The 13026-nt window shown below is 52.5% G+C and overlaps 1 protein-coding gene across 4 annotated transcripts in view; it reads right to left on the reverse strand.

Moving 5' to 3' along the window:
• The window catches only part of NRXN2 (neurexin 2), a 117038-nt gene that overhangs the window by 65878 nt on the left and 38134 nt on the right, over positions 1–13026 (reverse strand). For 3 of the 4 annotated variants that reach the window (XM_049892373.1, XM_049892372.1, XM_049892380.1), the window contains 3 exons: positions 10549–10572; positions 1319–1480; positions 145–577 (listed from right to left, as the gene is read on the reverse strand). In XM_049892373.1, the coding sequence (XP_049748330.1) occupies positions 145–577; positions 1319–1480; positions 10549–10572 (619 nt within the window). The remainder of the gene's footprint in view (positions 1–144; positions 578–1318; positions 1481–10548; positions 10573–13026) is intronic. The other variant, XM_049892381.1, reaches the window with a different exon arrangement.

A 13026-nucleotide genomic window follows, 5' to 3' on the forward strand; every position in this document is an offset into this window, starting at 1 on the left:
ACTGGGGGAGTAGGGAGGAGGAATGGCAGGGAAGGAGCCCTGGGAATGAAGCAGAACAGACTAGCTGAGGAGACCAGAGAGGGTGTCAGGGCAGGTGGAGAGGCGTGCTCAGGTGACAGGGGAAGGGCCCAGAGGCCCCCTGACCTTTGCGCCCATCCCTCTGGAAGTCCACGTGGCACCACTCGCCATCATTGACCTTGCGGCTGGATGCCCGCAGCTTGATGCCCCCAGAGCCCATGTCCAGCAGAAGATAGAGGTAGCCATCCAACAACTCCATGGCAAAGTAGTCGGCCCTCTGGGCAGAGCTGTGGCTACCGGCCCCGGCCTGCCGGCCCTGGCTGAAGAGCAGCAGCCCGTTGGGCTCAGTGGTGCGGAAGTCCAGGGAGATAGAGCCAGTGCGCTTGGCGCTCCAGCGGGGCAGTGCAACAAAGGCCTCAGGGCTCTCAAAGGTCACTGGGTCTAGGGCAGCCACATCCTCACAGCGGAATGACAGGTCCCCTTGCAGCTTCATCTTGGGGTCCCCTTCCTTTGCCAGGCGGGAGAGTTCCAGCTTGAAGTCATTGTTCTTGTAGACCACCTGTGGGGAGGAGTGGGTCAGGGATACAGAAGTACAAGCAGCAGCCAATCACCATGGGACCCCGTCACCCATCCCTGGTGGCCCTTGTTCAGTGCCACTAGACTACATGGCTTGGGCCTCTGTTCTAGGACTTAATGCACAGAGGATGGGCATCTCCCTTGTTCTTGCCCCATTTACTTTCTCTGTCCTGTCTCCTGGCCTATACTAGCATGGTGGCTCACCTGGTGGGCTCTCCAAGCCTACTGAATTGGAGGCGAGCACCACTTAACATGTGTTTATCGTTTCCTAGTTGACAAAGTGTTTTCACTTAGTCTCTCTCATCTGCTTCTCACCACAACCATAAGAGGCAGGTCCTGACCACTCACTCATTTACAGATGAAGAAACTTTGAGTCAGACAGGTCAAGTGACTTGGCTAAGGTCACAAAGTTAATGAGTGGAGGAGCCAGAATTCAAGCACAGGTCTTTAGTCTTCACATCCCATATTCTTTCCTCTGAACCAGAGCTGCCTTCAAGGGCCGTCTGAAAGGACAAGGGCTTCCAAGGCTCCCAGGAAAGGAGAGGGCAGAAGCCTCTTGACCAAGCCAATCAATAGGCCTTGGGTTTTGAAGAGAGGAGCTCTCCCACCATGGACTTGGAAGGAACAGAGGACCTGGGCAGCTGGCCAGGTCAGACTAAATCACACTGAAGATAGGGGCCAAAGGGTCCCTGGCTGGCACCAGCCCCTCCCTAGCCCTACTCACGTCCTTGAGGCAGCCCATGAAGTTGTTGCTCACGGGTGAGCCCGGCAGGTCAGCTGTGTTGGGGCTGCCCCCAATGTAGAAGAAGTCATCAGAGCCCAGCATGGTGTAATCCTCCTGTGTGTAGCCTGTGGTGGTCAGGATCCCGTCCACCGAGATGGTCACCTGCCCAGCCCAGGGAGGGAGGGGGAGAGACAACGAGACAACCGGCATCAACTCCCTGGGAAGAGCCACGGGCTGGGCAAGGTAGGGGCCAGGGGGCAATGGGGGAGGGGGACCCCCATTTTTATGTCTGCTTGTCTCAAAGGAGGAACAGTGGGGAAGATGGGAGAGGAAGAAGAGGAGGCAGCACAAGATTTGATGGTTTCAGGATGAGCTAAGGCCTCCCTTGGGTCCCCAGCTCTGCAGACAGAGGCCCGAAGGGCACTTGAAGAGCTCACCATGAAGGGGGCCAAGAAGTGGTTCTTGGAAGTCCCTCTGAACAGGAGTAGGGACCTCAGGACAGGGCCCTATTCTGGGGGATGCAACAGCACCCTCACTTCTCTCCTCCTGAAGGTACTCTGGCCCCACGTGATTTCAGGTCTTCTCTCCAGAATAAGGCAGGGAGTACCAGTTCTCCTTGGGTCTGTGACCACACTTACCTACAGCTCTCCCCTTGGAGCACTGAGGGGTTCTCTCAGTCATAGCTCAGTAGGGAGACGGAAGGCCATAGGGCCGTGGGGAACAAGAACTCAGATATTCCAGGGAAGTCTTGGAACTTCCAGGGGGTCGCATCGCACCCCTCAGGGCTGGCTCCCACCACTACCCACTTCTCCTGGCCCCTTCCTGAGCCTGGCTCCTTACTTCTTGGGTCCCCTATATTCAGGTCACTCTCTTGCCTCCAAAGGAGATGGTAGCCCTTTATTCATCAGCATAGCCTTTCTTCCCTACCATCACCACTGTGGTTACTGTAGGGCATCAGGGCCAGGCTAGGGAACAGAGGGCACAGCACTTACTTCAGGAATACCATGACCATGGGCTGGAAATTCAGGTAAGAAAGCAACGTGGGTGCGGATGGGGAAGTACCTGGTCTTCCAAAGGAGTGGGAGGGACTCAACAGTGGCCTGAGGAGGCAGAAGTGACCTTGCAGGGGAGTGACAAGTACAGGGAACTCTCTGACGCCATGCCCCCCCACCCCCCCTGCAAATGCCCACCTGGGCCCTGAAAAGTCTGTTGCAGGAGCAGCCCAGAAGGGCTCCAGATGCCCAGCAAGTTGTGCGTATCAGCCATGGGCTATGGGACCATGAGCCCCCACTCTTCAGACAGCAAAAGAGGGCAGAGTGAGCAGGAAGCTGACCTGTGGTCACCCAGCGCTGTCCTTCCACAGGCCACAGCTGACTCCCACTCCCTGATCCCCAACAGGCTTCAGTACCCCTTTTGGGAAAAGCCTGGAGATTAGGCCTTCCAGTCCCTTCCTGTGATGTCCCGACCCACACCAGTCCATATGCCCATGCCATCAGTCATCTTCCAGCACCTGGTCTCCAGGGTTCCATTGTTGCTGGGGGTCGGAGGTAGCTCTAGGGGTCAGGGGAGGAAGTCCTGAGAGGCATGGACAGCACTGAGGCAAGGGGGAGCTTCCCCCCTGCCCAGGGCCCCCAGGTCCCTCTTGTGTTTGCCTGGAGCCTCATGAGGGAGTGGGCTAAGGGTGAGCAGAGTGGGGACTGAAAGGGTTACCTCCTGGGAACCATCAAAACTTGTGCTGGGGGAAACTCAGTTTAAGGGCAGAGGTGAAGTGGTGTCTTTGTGGGAGCAGCAGTTTGAAAGTTTTGAATCTTGTTTTGAAAGGTAGGGTAGTCTTTATTGTTTATTTCTTCTTCCCTCTATTCCACCCCGTGGCTGGGAGGTGGAGTTTTGGGTAGAAAAGGGATGGGTCAAAGTATTAGTCACGAAAACATGCAAACGAGATTAGAATGGGCAGAGAAGGGCTGGAGGAAGGGAAGAAGGTGGCCAGGATGAGGGGATGAGGAAAAGACGGGGGCGGGGGGTGACAGGGTGGAGGGGACTCTCTGGGACAAATTTCCATCACCCCTCTCCTCCTGAGATCTGGGGAGCTGGGATGCTAGTTACTTCCTGAGCCTAAGTCTGGTCACCCTAGCCAGGTGGTCTGCTCCTGAAGAGCAGGCACCCAGTCTGGCATGTCCCTGTAACCCCGCTAATCCCGGCACAGCCAGAGGACAAGGTCATGGTCATTAAAGGTGACCCAGGGCCACCCTTGCCCTGTCACTCCCCTGGAGTCTGAGTCTCTGTAGTCAGAAGCCCCCAGGAGGGCTCTGTTCTAGGCACCCTGCCTCTCTGCAGGGGGAGGGTCACGCCCGACTCCAAAGCTCCCCAGGAAGTGTCCTCTTTTGGCCTCCACCAGGTAAGCTCCACCTTCAGCTGCACCTGTGCTCTCAGCTGTGCCCTCTCACCCTGGCCAGCTTCCTCACCCTCTCAGCTCTCTTCATCCCTCCCAACTTGGCCAGGTCCCCCTCCTTTGCCCTCTCAGAGTTAGAATGACCTGACTTGCGGTGCGGGGCTCCTCAACTCCCCTCCAGACCAGGCACAAATCTGACCTTCCTCCAAAGGCTTTTACAAAAGACTTCCATGTGGCGGCCCCTGCTGGAGAAGGGCTGCCCTGCTGCACCATCCCGGGCTTTAATCACTCTCTTACCTGTCCCCCAAATTCGCAACCATTGTTTTAGAGAGAGCCCTGATCCAGGGTGTGAGGGGAGAGGGTAGCAGGAGGCAGGGTAACGACGGAGGGGCACCGAGGAAGGGGAGTCAGACTGGGGGGAAAGAGAGGGAGAAAGGGGGAGACGGGTACTACGTGGAAAGGAAGCCAAGAGTCCAGGGACGGAGAGAGGTCTCTGGGGAAGGCAAGGAGGGAGATGACTCAGATTAGTAAAACCCGACTGTTCCCCAGACAAATCAAAGTCCAGACACAAAAATGGCAGGTTCGTTAGTAAAAGCAGGAAACGGGGAAGTCGTTCCCCCGTCCCCCTCCACCCTGGGGGTTCATGATGCCCCTGCCCCCCAGCCCCCCCGCGCAGCTTCTGGAAAGGGTGGGGCCGGCGGGGGAGGAGGAAGGGGAGGAGGCCATGCGGACACAGAGCAGCCCGCAGCCAGGACACAGGCGGGTTAGAAGAGCAGGTGGGGCCAGGCCCAGCGGGGCAGGAAGAGGAAGCAGCCGCAGGCACAGGAGAGGCATGCTGGGCGGGCGGGGGTGACAGGGAGGAGCAGAGATGGAGGCCAAGAGCCAGGTCGAGGGAGGCGCTTCCTTCCAACAGAGGAGAGAGGAGAGCCCACTAGGCCAGGGACATCTCTGGGTTAGAAAGAAAGGGAAGGAACATTAGACTCTGACCTTCCTTACAGAGGGTGACCTGCAGGCTCACTCCAACCACCGATTGACACAGATCATCGGCCCAGACACACTGCACACACTCAAATGCTGCCACACACAGGGGACCACAGCCTCAACGGCAGCTGGACTGTCTCACTTCCAAGCAGCAACCTCTCCCTTATCAGGACCATGGCTAGAACCCGAGACAGAGCAGACCCTGCACCCAACCCCCCGCTGAGCCCACAACACGGACAAGGGAGCCCTGTGTGGGTGCCGGGTACAGCGAGAGGAATGAACACCGCAGCTCTGGGCCCAGGGGGTCGCGTCCAGCCAAGCAAAAGGGGAAAGAGCTGAGAACAGCAGAGCCCACCACCCAGGCTCCACTCCGCTCCACTCCTCAAGGGCAGGGACAGTGGCTGGAGGTGGCCGGAAGGGGCAGCCTACACCTGGGTGGGCTCTCAGTGCCCCCTGCCAGCCCCTCTTCTCTCCTGCTCTGCTCTGATCACCTCCCCTCCCCTTCGGCAGTGAAACCAGGTCCTGGCCACAGACATCCCCACATGGGCACCCCATGCCCAAATGTCTGGGAAAAAGGCTGAGGAAGAGGGGAAGTACCCTGCTGGCAGTGCCTGGAGCTTTTCTCAGTTCCCCGCTATGGTCACTGGGTCATTGGCCTCCTTGAGAGAGGAACTTACTCTGGAGAGAATAAGATTGAGGGCAGGCGCTTTTAACTTGTGGAGAGCTGGGTGGGCTCTGGGATTCATGAAGCCCTTGACATTGAATGCAAAATGGCATCAATGGTCATTTTTTTTCCCTCTGAGAGTCCACTGCTGTCATCAAATTCTCAAAGGATCCACAAGCCAAAAGTGGCTAAGAACAGCTAGGTAAGGAGAAAGCTCCTGCTATCTCCTCAGGATTGAGGTGGGGTGGGACAGGGGCGAAGACAGAAGGGAATTGAAGGTATTCAAGGCTGAGTAAGGTAATGCTGTCCCGGTAAGTGTTTAGTTTAGCTACCTGTTTGGTGTGGGGGAGAGAAGCTAAAGAGACAGATGACAATGACCTCACTAGGGTTGGTGTCACCCAGTTCAGTAACTCATGGTGTCATCCCCCCCTCCATGAAACTCCTCCTAGACCAGGCCATACAGAATCCTTAGTAATGCTTATTATCAATTATAATCATAGAATAATGTGTGATAAATATAGTCATAAATTGCTTAAATGTAATATGTCTTAGATTAATTTTTTTTATAAATACTAACAACAAAATTGTTTTGTAAAATCTTTCTACATTGAATTACATTATTAGTAACTGAGCAGAGCCCTTTTTTTATTTTTCTTTCCCTTTAATTGGAAACCCTGGTGGAGTAGTGATTAAGTGCTACAGCTGCTAACCAAAAAGTTGGCAGTTCAAATCCACCAGGTGCTCCTTGGAAACTCTATGTGTCAGTTCTACTCTGACCTATAGGATCGTTATGAGTCAGAATCGACTCGACAGCAGTGGGTTTGATTTTCCCTTTAATTACCACTTCGTTCTCAGAAAAAAAAAAAAAAGATTTATTGATAAAGGTTCACAAATATTAATTACCACAATATTGTAGCTAAAACACCAAAAAGTTTGACAAAATCAGAGACTGTAGAAACACGGGCAGCAATGAAAACAACAGTGCGTGCTTGTATTGCGTGCAGACAAAACCATGTGATTCAAAGCGTTATTGTAACTGGTCAATAATGACAACTCTGACCTGAGTGCATTAGAAAGTTCAAAAAGTAAATTAGCATAGAGTTTTAGCCTTGTAGGTGTATTGATACATTAAGCTAGGCTTATGAAAAATGTTTTTGTTGTTATAACTAGCTACATGGTAGTTTTATTAAAAAAGAATACATTTCTGCAGAAACACTGCACAAAATTTTATAGACAGTCATTTTGGTGTCACCCCCTCTGGCAATGTCACCTCCCTAGTGACGCCACTGAGAGACAAGCTGGAACAACATACAAGAGAATGAACTTGCTAATCATTTAGCCCTACAGGTGAATCTTGAAATCTGGATTTGATAAAGTCTAGGAATATAGGAAGGAGCCCTGGGGGCAGAGTGGTTAAGCACTGGGCTACTAACCCAAAGATCAGTGGTTCTAACCCACCAGCCACTCCACAGGAGAAAGATCTGGCAACCGGCTTCCTTAAAGATTACAGCCTTGGAAACCCTACTGGGCAGTTCTGCTCTGTCCTACAGGGTTGCTATGAATTGGAATAGACTCGACAGCAATGGGTTTGGTCTGGTTTTAGGAAGAGAGGGGAAAGACTTCAGGTCAGATATCCTGGGTTCCCCTTTAGCCTTTACCATTTTCCAGAACAATCTCATTTTCCCTCTCTGGCTCTCATCTGTCAAAGGAATGTAACGACATAAGTCATTTCCACTTCTTCCAGGTTTCCCTTGAGGATCAAAGGAGATAACTGAAGTAAAAATGCTAAACTCTCCATAGCTGGCTATGTGGTCTCAGGCAAGCAACTTTCCCTGGGCCTGGGTTTCCCATCTTTTCCTGGGAGTAATCTCTGCCAGCTGCCTGCCATCCAGGCATACAAGATTAAATGATATTCAAAACGTGAAAGCTGATTCAAAGAGCCAAAGACGCCCAGTTTATGTACAAGAAACTATTGTTATTTTTACAAGAAACGTTCTATCAGCCTGATCACATCTAGCCCAAACCTCTCCACTGGTTGGCCCTTTCTTGTCTATAATCCCCCCACCCCTCAAAAAGAAATGGCCAGCTAGCAAGAAAAGAACCCCGATAAGTGATTTAGTAAAACTCAGTACCAAGCTAAATGAAGCATGTCTGAGGGATGCCTGGAAATGGGAACACAGTGAACCCCATCTCTGTCAGTGCCCCGTTCTCTGACTCCAGTCCTAGCCTCAAAGAACTGACCCCTAGAACAAGGACCAGGTTTACGTGGGTTTACAAGGACACTCGGGCCACCGAGAGGCACCCAAGTCTGGTCATCAAGCTGTGATTTCTCCCAAAGGACAGGAGGGGCCTTTGAGACTTGGAATGTCTCCAGTACTTTTCCGACCGGGGCTGAAACAGAACAGGGTTGTCTGCATCACCAAACTTAACCAAGTCATTCTACCATTCGTCTTTCTCCTCAGCCCAATTTCTGCAGCATTCTGGGGTTTTATGCAGCTAGTTTGGGACCGATTCCTAAGAAGAGAGGGTAAGAGGGTCTCTGTGGGGCCAGAGATGCCGTATTCTCCAGGGTTTGCTACAGGAAGGGAATCACTTCTTTTTAAAAACATCCTTGCACTGCAAAAGCTGAGATAATCAGCATTTTGTAATGCTTAATAGAAGTATACTCCCCTTTACGGAGGACAGATGCTCTCACTTCCATCACCCTACTTGATCTTCACACTGGTCTCATAAAATAAGCAGATGTATTATCAGCCCATTTGGCAGATTAGGAAACAGAGCTTTGGGGTCCCAGCCCACCAGTCAATCATTAGCTGAACTGGGACTAAAAAAGAAAGTCTGTTAGGACCACATAGGTTTGGTGCTTGGTATGTACCACGTGGGTTTATCTGGCCTTCCCCTGCCCCCAAAGTTACAGGCCAGCTGTGCAGTGACGCTCATAGGAAAGAACACCAAATGTCCAGCCCTGGACAGGGACTCAGTGGTCTGGCCTGGGCACAGTGGGCCAGCTAACTCCTAGTAGAAGCTGCTGTTAGAATAGAGTCCATGGAGTGTTGGTGCTGGGATAACCCACTGTGCCACGTGAACACTTTGAGGACTAGGAGTGGCCAGACCAGGTCTGGGATTGAGGAGGGCTGGATGGCCTTGGCCATGGGCACTAGCTCAAGGACAAACAAGATGGCTACCACAGGTCACTGGGGACGCAGGATAACATGGACCTGCTGAAGTCCCAGGAAAGGCCAGACGTTGCCTCAGAGGTAAAGCCTCGTGGGAAGTTGAGGAGCCCCCCAGATTTGGAGCCCCACCTACCATGCTTCCCTCCTGACCAGCCAGCAGGCAGCCATGCAGACCTGGGAGGCTGGGAGGCCCGGCAGCTGCCCCAAGCAGCACCATCCCCACGGGAGCAGACACGTCCATCTGCAGGGTCCCCAGCCTGGTGCTCAATCACTCTGTGTTATTAATAGGCAATGACTAACCCGCTGCTGCGGCAGATCCAGGACTGAGGGAATCCCAGGGGATGGCACACAGCAGGGCTTGCAGGCACACACTGCCAGCAGCCACAGCTTCTCCCCCGGCCCTGCTCACCAGGACCCCTAGACCTCAGGGCCAGCCCCAGCTCCTCCCCACCCCTCCCCCAATTCACCAGGACCCCCAGACCTCAGGGCTAGCCCCCAGCTCCTCCCTGCCCCCTCCCCCAATTCACCAGGGCTCCCAGACTTCCAAGGCCGCCCCTCTGCTCTTCCGCAGCCTCCTCTATGTACCCCCCTCACCAGAGCCCCCAGACCTCAGGGCCAGCCCTCAGCTCCTCCCCAGCCCCCCTACCCTCCCCTCACCACAGCCCCCAGGCTTCAGGGCCAGCACCCAGGTCCTCCCCAGTCCCCCTTACCGCCCCCATCCACCAGGGGCAGAGTCCTCACCAGGCCCCAGAACACACAGGCACCCCTCCCCCAGTTCACAGCCCTGTTTGTATACATAGAGTCACCAGCAGTCTCTCAGACACACAGTACGGTTTCCCACCAACATCCCCTAAATGTCACACCAACATTTACACACAGTCGCACCCACACACCGACACACACCAGCTGCACTGACACAGACACCCACACCAGGCTCACGGACGGCACCCAACCAACCGGAGGAGCTTGGCAACAAGGCTTCCCCAACTCAGCCCTGCCAGGACAAGACTTCCCCAACTCAGCCCTGCCAGGCCTCTTCCTCTGGCTCCCTCCCAGGAAGGAAGGCGACCCCACCCGCCCCAGGGGCCATGCCATAGGCAGGGGTTGGTGGGAGGGTGAAGGGAGGGAGACAGTGTGAGACACGGTGTTAGTCAGAGCAGTGGAGCAGTTTGGGGGACACTGGACACTATCCCTGGTGGGGAAAAAGACCATTCATGCCATGCAAAATGTGGGGGCAACAGAACCAGGAACCCTCAAGGGTGAGAAGGGAGGGGGGTGTCACCTTTCCTCTGGCAGCCAGCATAGGGCAGCCCCTGAAACTGGTGTCAGCTTGTGATTTGAATGAGGTCTGGACAGACCCAAGGCAGGTCTTCATCTCCACAGAGCCCCGTTTCGAGGTCATCCCCCCTGGGGACCCTACCCAGCTAGCTGCCACTGGCGGTCTCACCCCCAGCCCTCTCCCCTAAGCTGAGGGGCCCATCTGGGAGCTGACAGTGAGCAGAGGCATAGCATGTCATGGGATGGTGTTTTCCATGGATTTTCAGGAGACCAAGAAAAAAAAGAAACCAAAGAGAAAAAACAAGGGAGAGGGGGGAAAAAAGGAACAAAAGAAAGCAAGAGAAATAAGCAGCCTGGCACAGGGTTGGCCTGACCAGAGCCGATGAGCACAGGCCTGTCCCAGATCTCTCTGGCCAGGAATCAGAATTCAGGAATCAGGGATGAGGGCAGGACAGGCCAAATTCCTTGATTGCCATTTGTCTTTTGGATTTGAGTTTGGACCAAAAAAAAAAAAAAAAAGGAAAGAAAGAAAAAGGAAAGAGGAAAATTAAAAGAGAGAGAAGCAAAATTTAAAGATTGTCCAGGACTCAAAAAAAAAAAAAAAAAATTGGAAGAGCGAAACAACCAAAACCAAAAGGGAAAGGAAACAAAAAAGGGAGAATTGAACAGTTAAAAAAACCCACGGCAAACCAAACGGTAAGACAATTAGAGTGATATCTACCAGATAATGCAGTTTGTTTACCATAGCGTGTCCAATCCCTGCGTGCTTCACCGGAGATATGGGGAGGGGAGGGGGGGGTCAAAAATAAACATAAAAACAACAAAGACAACAACAAAAGAACAGAACGAAAAGAAAAGAAAAATAAAATGACCAACTGTGAAACTCAAGGAAGGAGGAGAAATATACACCCATAGATATTTGGTTGTTTGTTCAGACCCCCCCACCTCAGGTGCAGCTAAAGTTTTTTGTTTTTTAAAAAAAAAAAAAAAAAAAAAAACTTAAATTATAATGGGAGGGAGAAATAAAACACACACACAAAATTAAACCCCTTCTTCTCCCAGGCCCTCCCCCACCCCTCCTCTGGGTTCCTCCCCCCCATTCCCTCCCAGAAGGAAGACCCGTCTGTAGAGAAGGGGGAACAGTTAGAAACCTCTGTTAGTAGAGAAGGAAACAACAAAAGAACCGGACCAGGAAAGCAAAGACTTAAAGATGGCCGACATTCCGCAGATGAGACAGAAAGGTTAGTTCGGTTTTTCACTCATACCTTTCCCCACCTGTCCCTGCCCCATCCCTTGGCCCCCTGGGTTATAAGCGTGTTAGTAACACACAGAGTTGGCAACGGGGTTTTCCAACAGAGGGTGAGAGAGGGAAGGCAGGGGGTTAAAAAGCAGACCCAATTATGCAGGATTAGTAAGTCCTATCAGCTGAAATGTTAGAGAGCTGGGGGTAAGGAAGGGAAGGGAACAAGGGGTGTGAGAAAGGAATGGACTATTGACTCAGGGAATGGACCAATGGGTTTGTTGGCTAACTGGTCAACCAGATGCCTTTCCGGAGAACTGGCTACAGAGCAAGTTGGTGCTGGCCAACTGGCTGATCAGTGACCATGTTGGGTTAATAGGTTAACTGGTTGACGATAGGCCAGTTGGCTCTCAGGCTGGGAGAAAATGGCCAACACCACTAGCAAATCAAAGGACTGGCAAGTATAAGAGGCAGTTTTATTGGAAGGCAGCAGGAAAGGGTTCCCAAAGAGCATTGGAGGGGAAATGGGTGTCTGCTTTCCTGAGGATAGGGAGAGGCAAATAGATCCAGGGAGCGGATGGGGGAGGGGAAGTTCCTCTCTTTTGATTCTGCTTCTCTTCCTTGAGAAAGGGAGAGAGTGAGTCGCCACCGGAACAGAGAAAAGAAACCTTGCCGTCTGTGGGCTGGCAGAGAGTTCACTCTTACATTATAGCCACTCACCCCAGGCCCTCCTCCCACTCTCCCACCCAGAGTTGACGAGGTCTCCTTCCTGCCCAACCTTTTTCTGAGCCCACATTTTCCAACAAGTCCTTCTGGCTCTTCTAACAGTGCTACCTGCCCCCAGTCCTTTATTCTCCTTGGGCAGCCATCCCTCTCGCAACTAAGTGCCCCACTACCACCACCCCTGCAAGGATTGGCAAGGCTATGCCAACATCTCAACCTCCTTCCAGGCACACCCAGAGACCCCTGAGCCTCCACCCCACAGCCAGCATCAGAAACCCACCCCCCACACACCAGCAAAAGAAACACAGAGGCCCACCTACCTCTAAAATCTCTTATTCCTCCTGAGCTATAAACCAGCTTCTCCTACCCCCATCTCTAAAGCCCCCACCTCTGTGTGGTTCTAAGCTCATTTCCTCTTCTCATTGCCAAAGGCTGCAGCAACCACCACCTTCAAAAGTACCCTGCTCTTTGGGGGAGGAGATGTCAAAGAGATGAAGGCAGCCTCACTTGAAGTATCAGAAAAGAAAGGACACTATTGCTTGATGCCCATGAAATACGAAAGTACACACCTAGGAATGTGATTGAGACAACAAGAGGTATTCTGGGGACAGATCCATTTGTTAGAAGTTATTATAACCAGTGGGCACAGCACTAATTCAGTAAGACAATTAATAAAGGCCTGGTATAATTAAAAATAACAGAATTCAATATTTAGCAGCTAGAAGATGTGCTGAACAACCAATATTAATTATTAGTGATGTGGAGGCAGTTTACATGGCAGGAAGAGAAGACTCTAGTCCCAGGTACAGTGACTGGAGCAAGGGGATGGATGACAGGTGGGAAGAGACCAGCGCTTCTAGCTAGTAGGACTGGCCTGAAATGGAGAAGCCAACTAGTCAGAGCAAAGAACAATTAGCTCCAAGGCAGCTGAACCAATTGCACTCAAGAAGGGAAGAGTTGCCTGGTATCATTGTGCCAGTTGAACAAGGCAGGAAAAGGGCACTGAAGGTACAACACACACCGGTTGCGTTGGAAGAGATGTGAGTTCAAAGCTTGGGCCTTCTGCTAATTTGCGAAGTGACCCAGGCTTCCTCGGAAAATGACAGAGTTGAAGTGGATGAGACGGGGCCCCTCTATGCCCAGGGACGGGGGATTCAGGGCCCAATCCCCGTGACCATGCCTGAGAGGCCAAGCGTGCCAGGTGCTACAGTGGAGCTTCCGCTGTAACCCATTCCTCAAGACCTGGGACACACAGAA

Source organism: Elephas maximus, chromosome 7 (genome assembly GCF_024166365.1).
Source record: "Elephas maximus indicus isolate mEleMax1 chromosome 7, mEleMax1 primary haplotype, whole genome shotgun sequence".
In the NCBI taxonomy this organism is placed as follows: Eukaryota; Metazoa; Chordata; class Mammalia; order Proboscidea; family Elephantidae; genus Elephas; species Elephas maximus.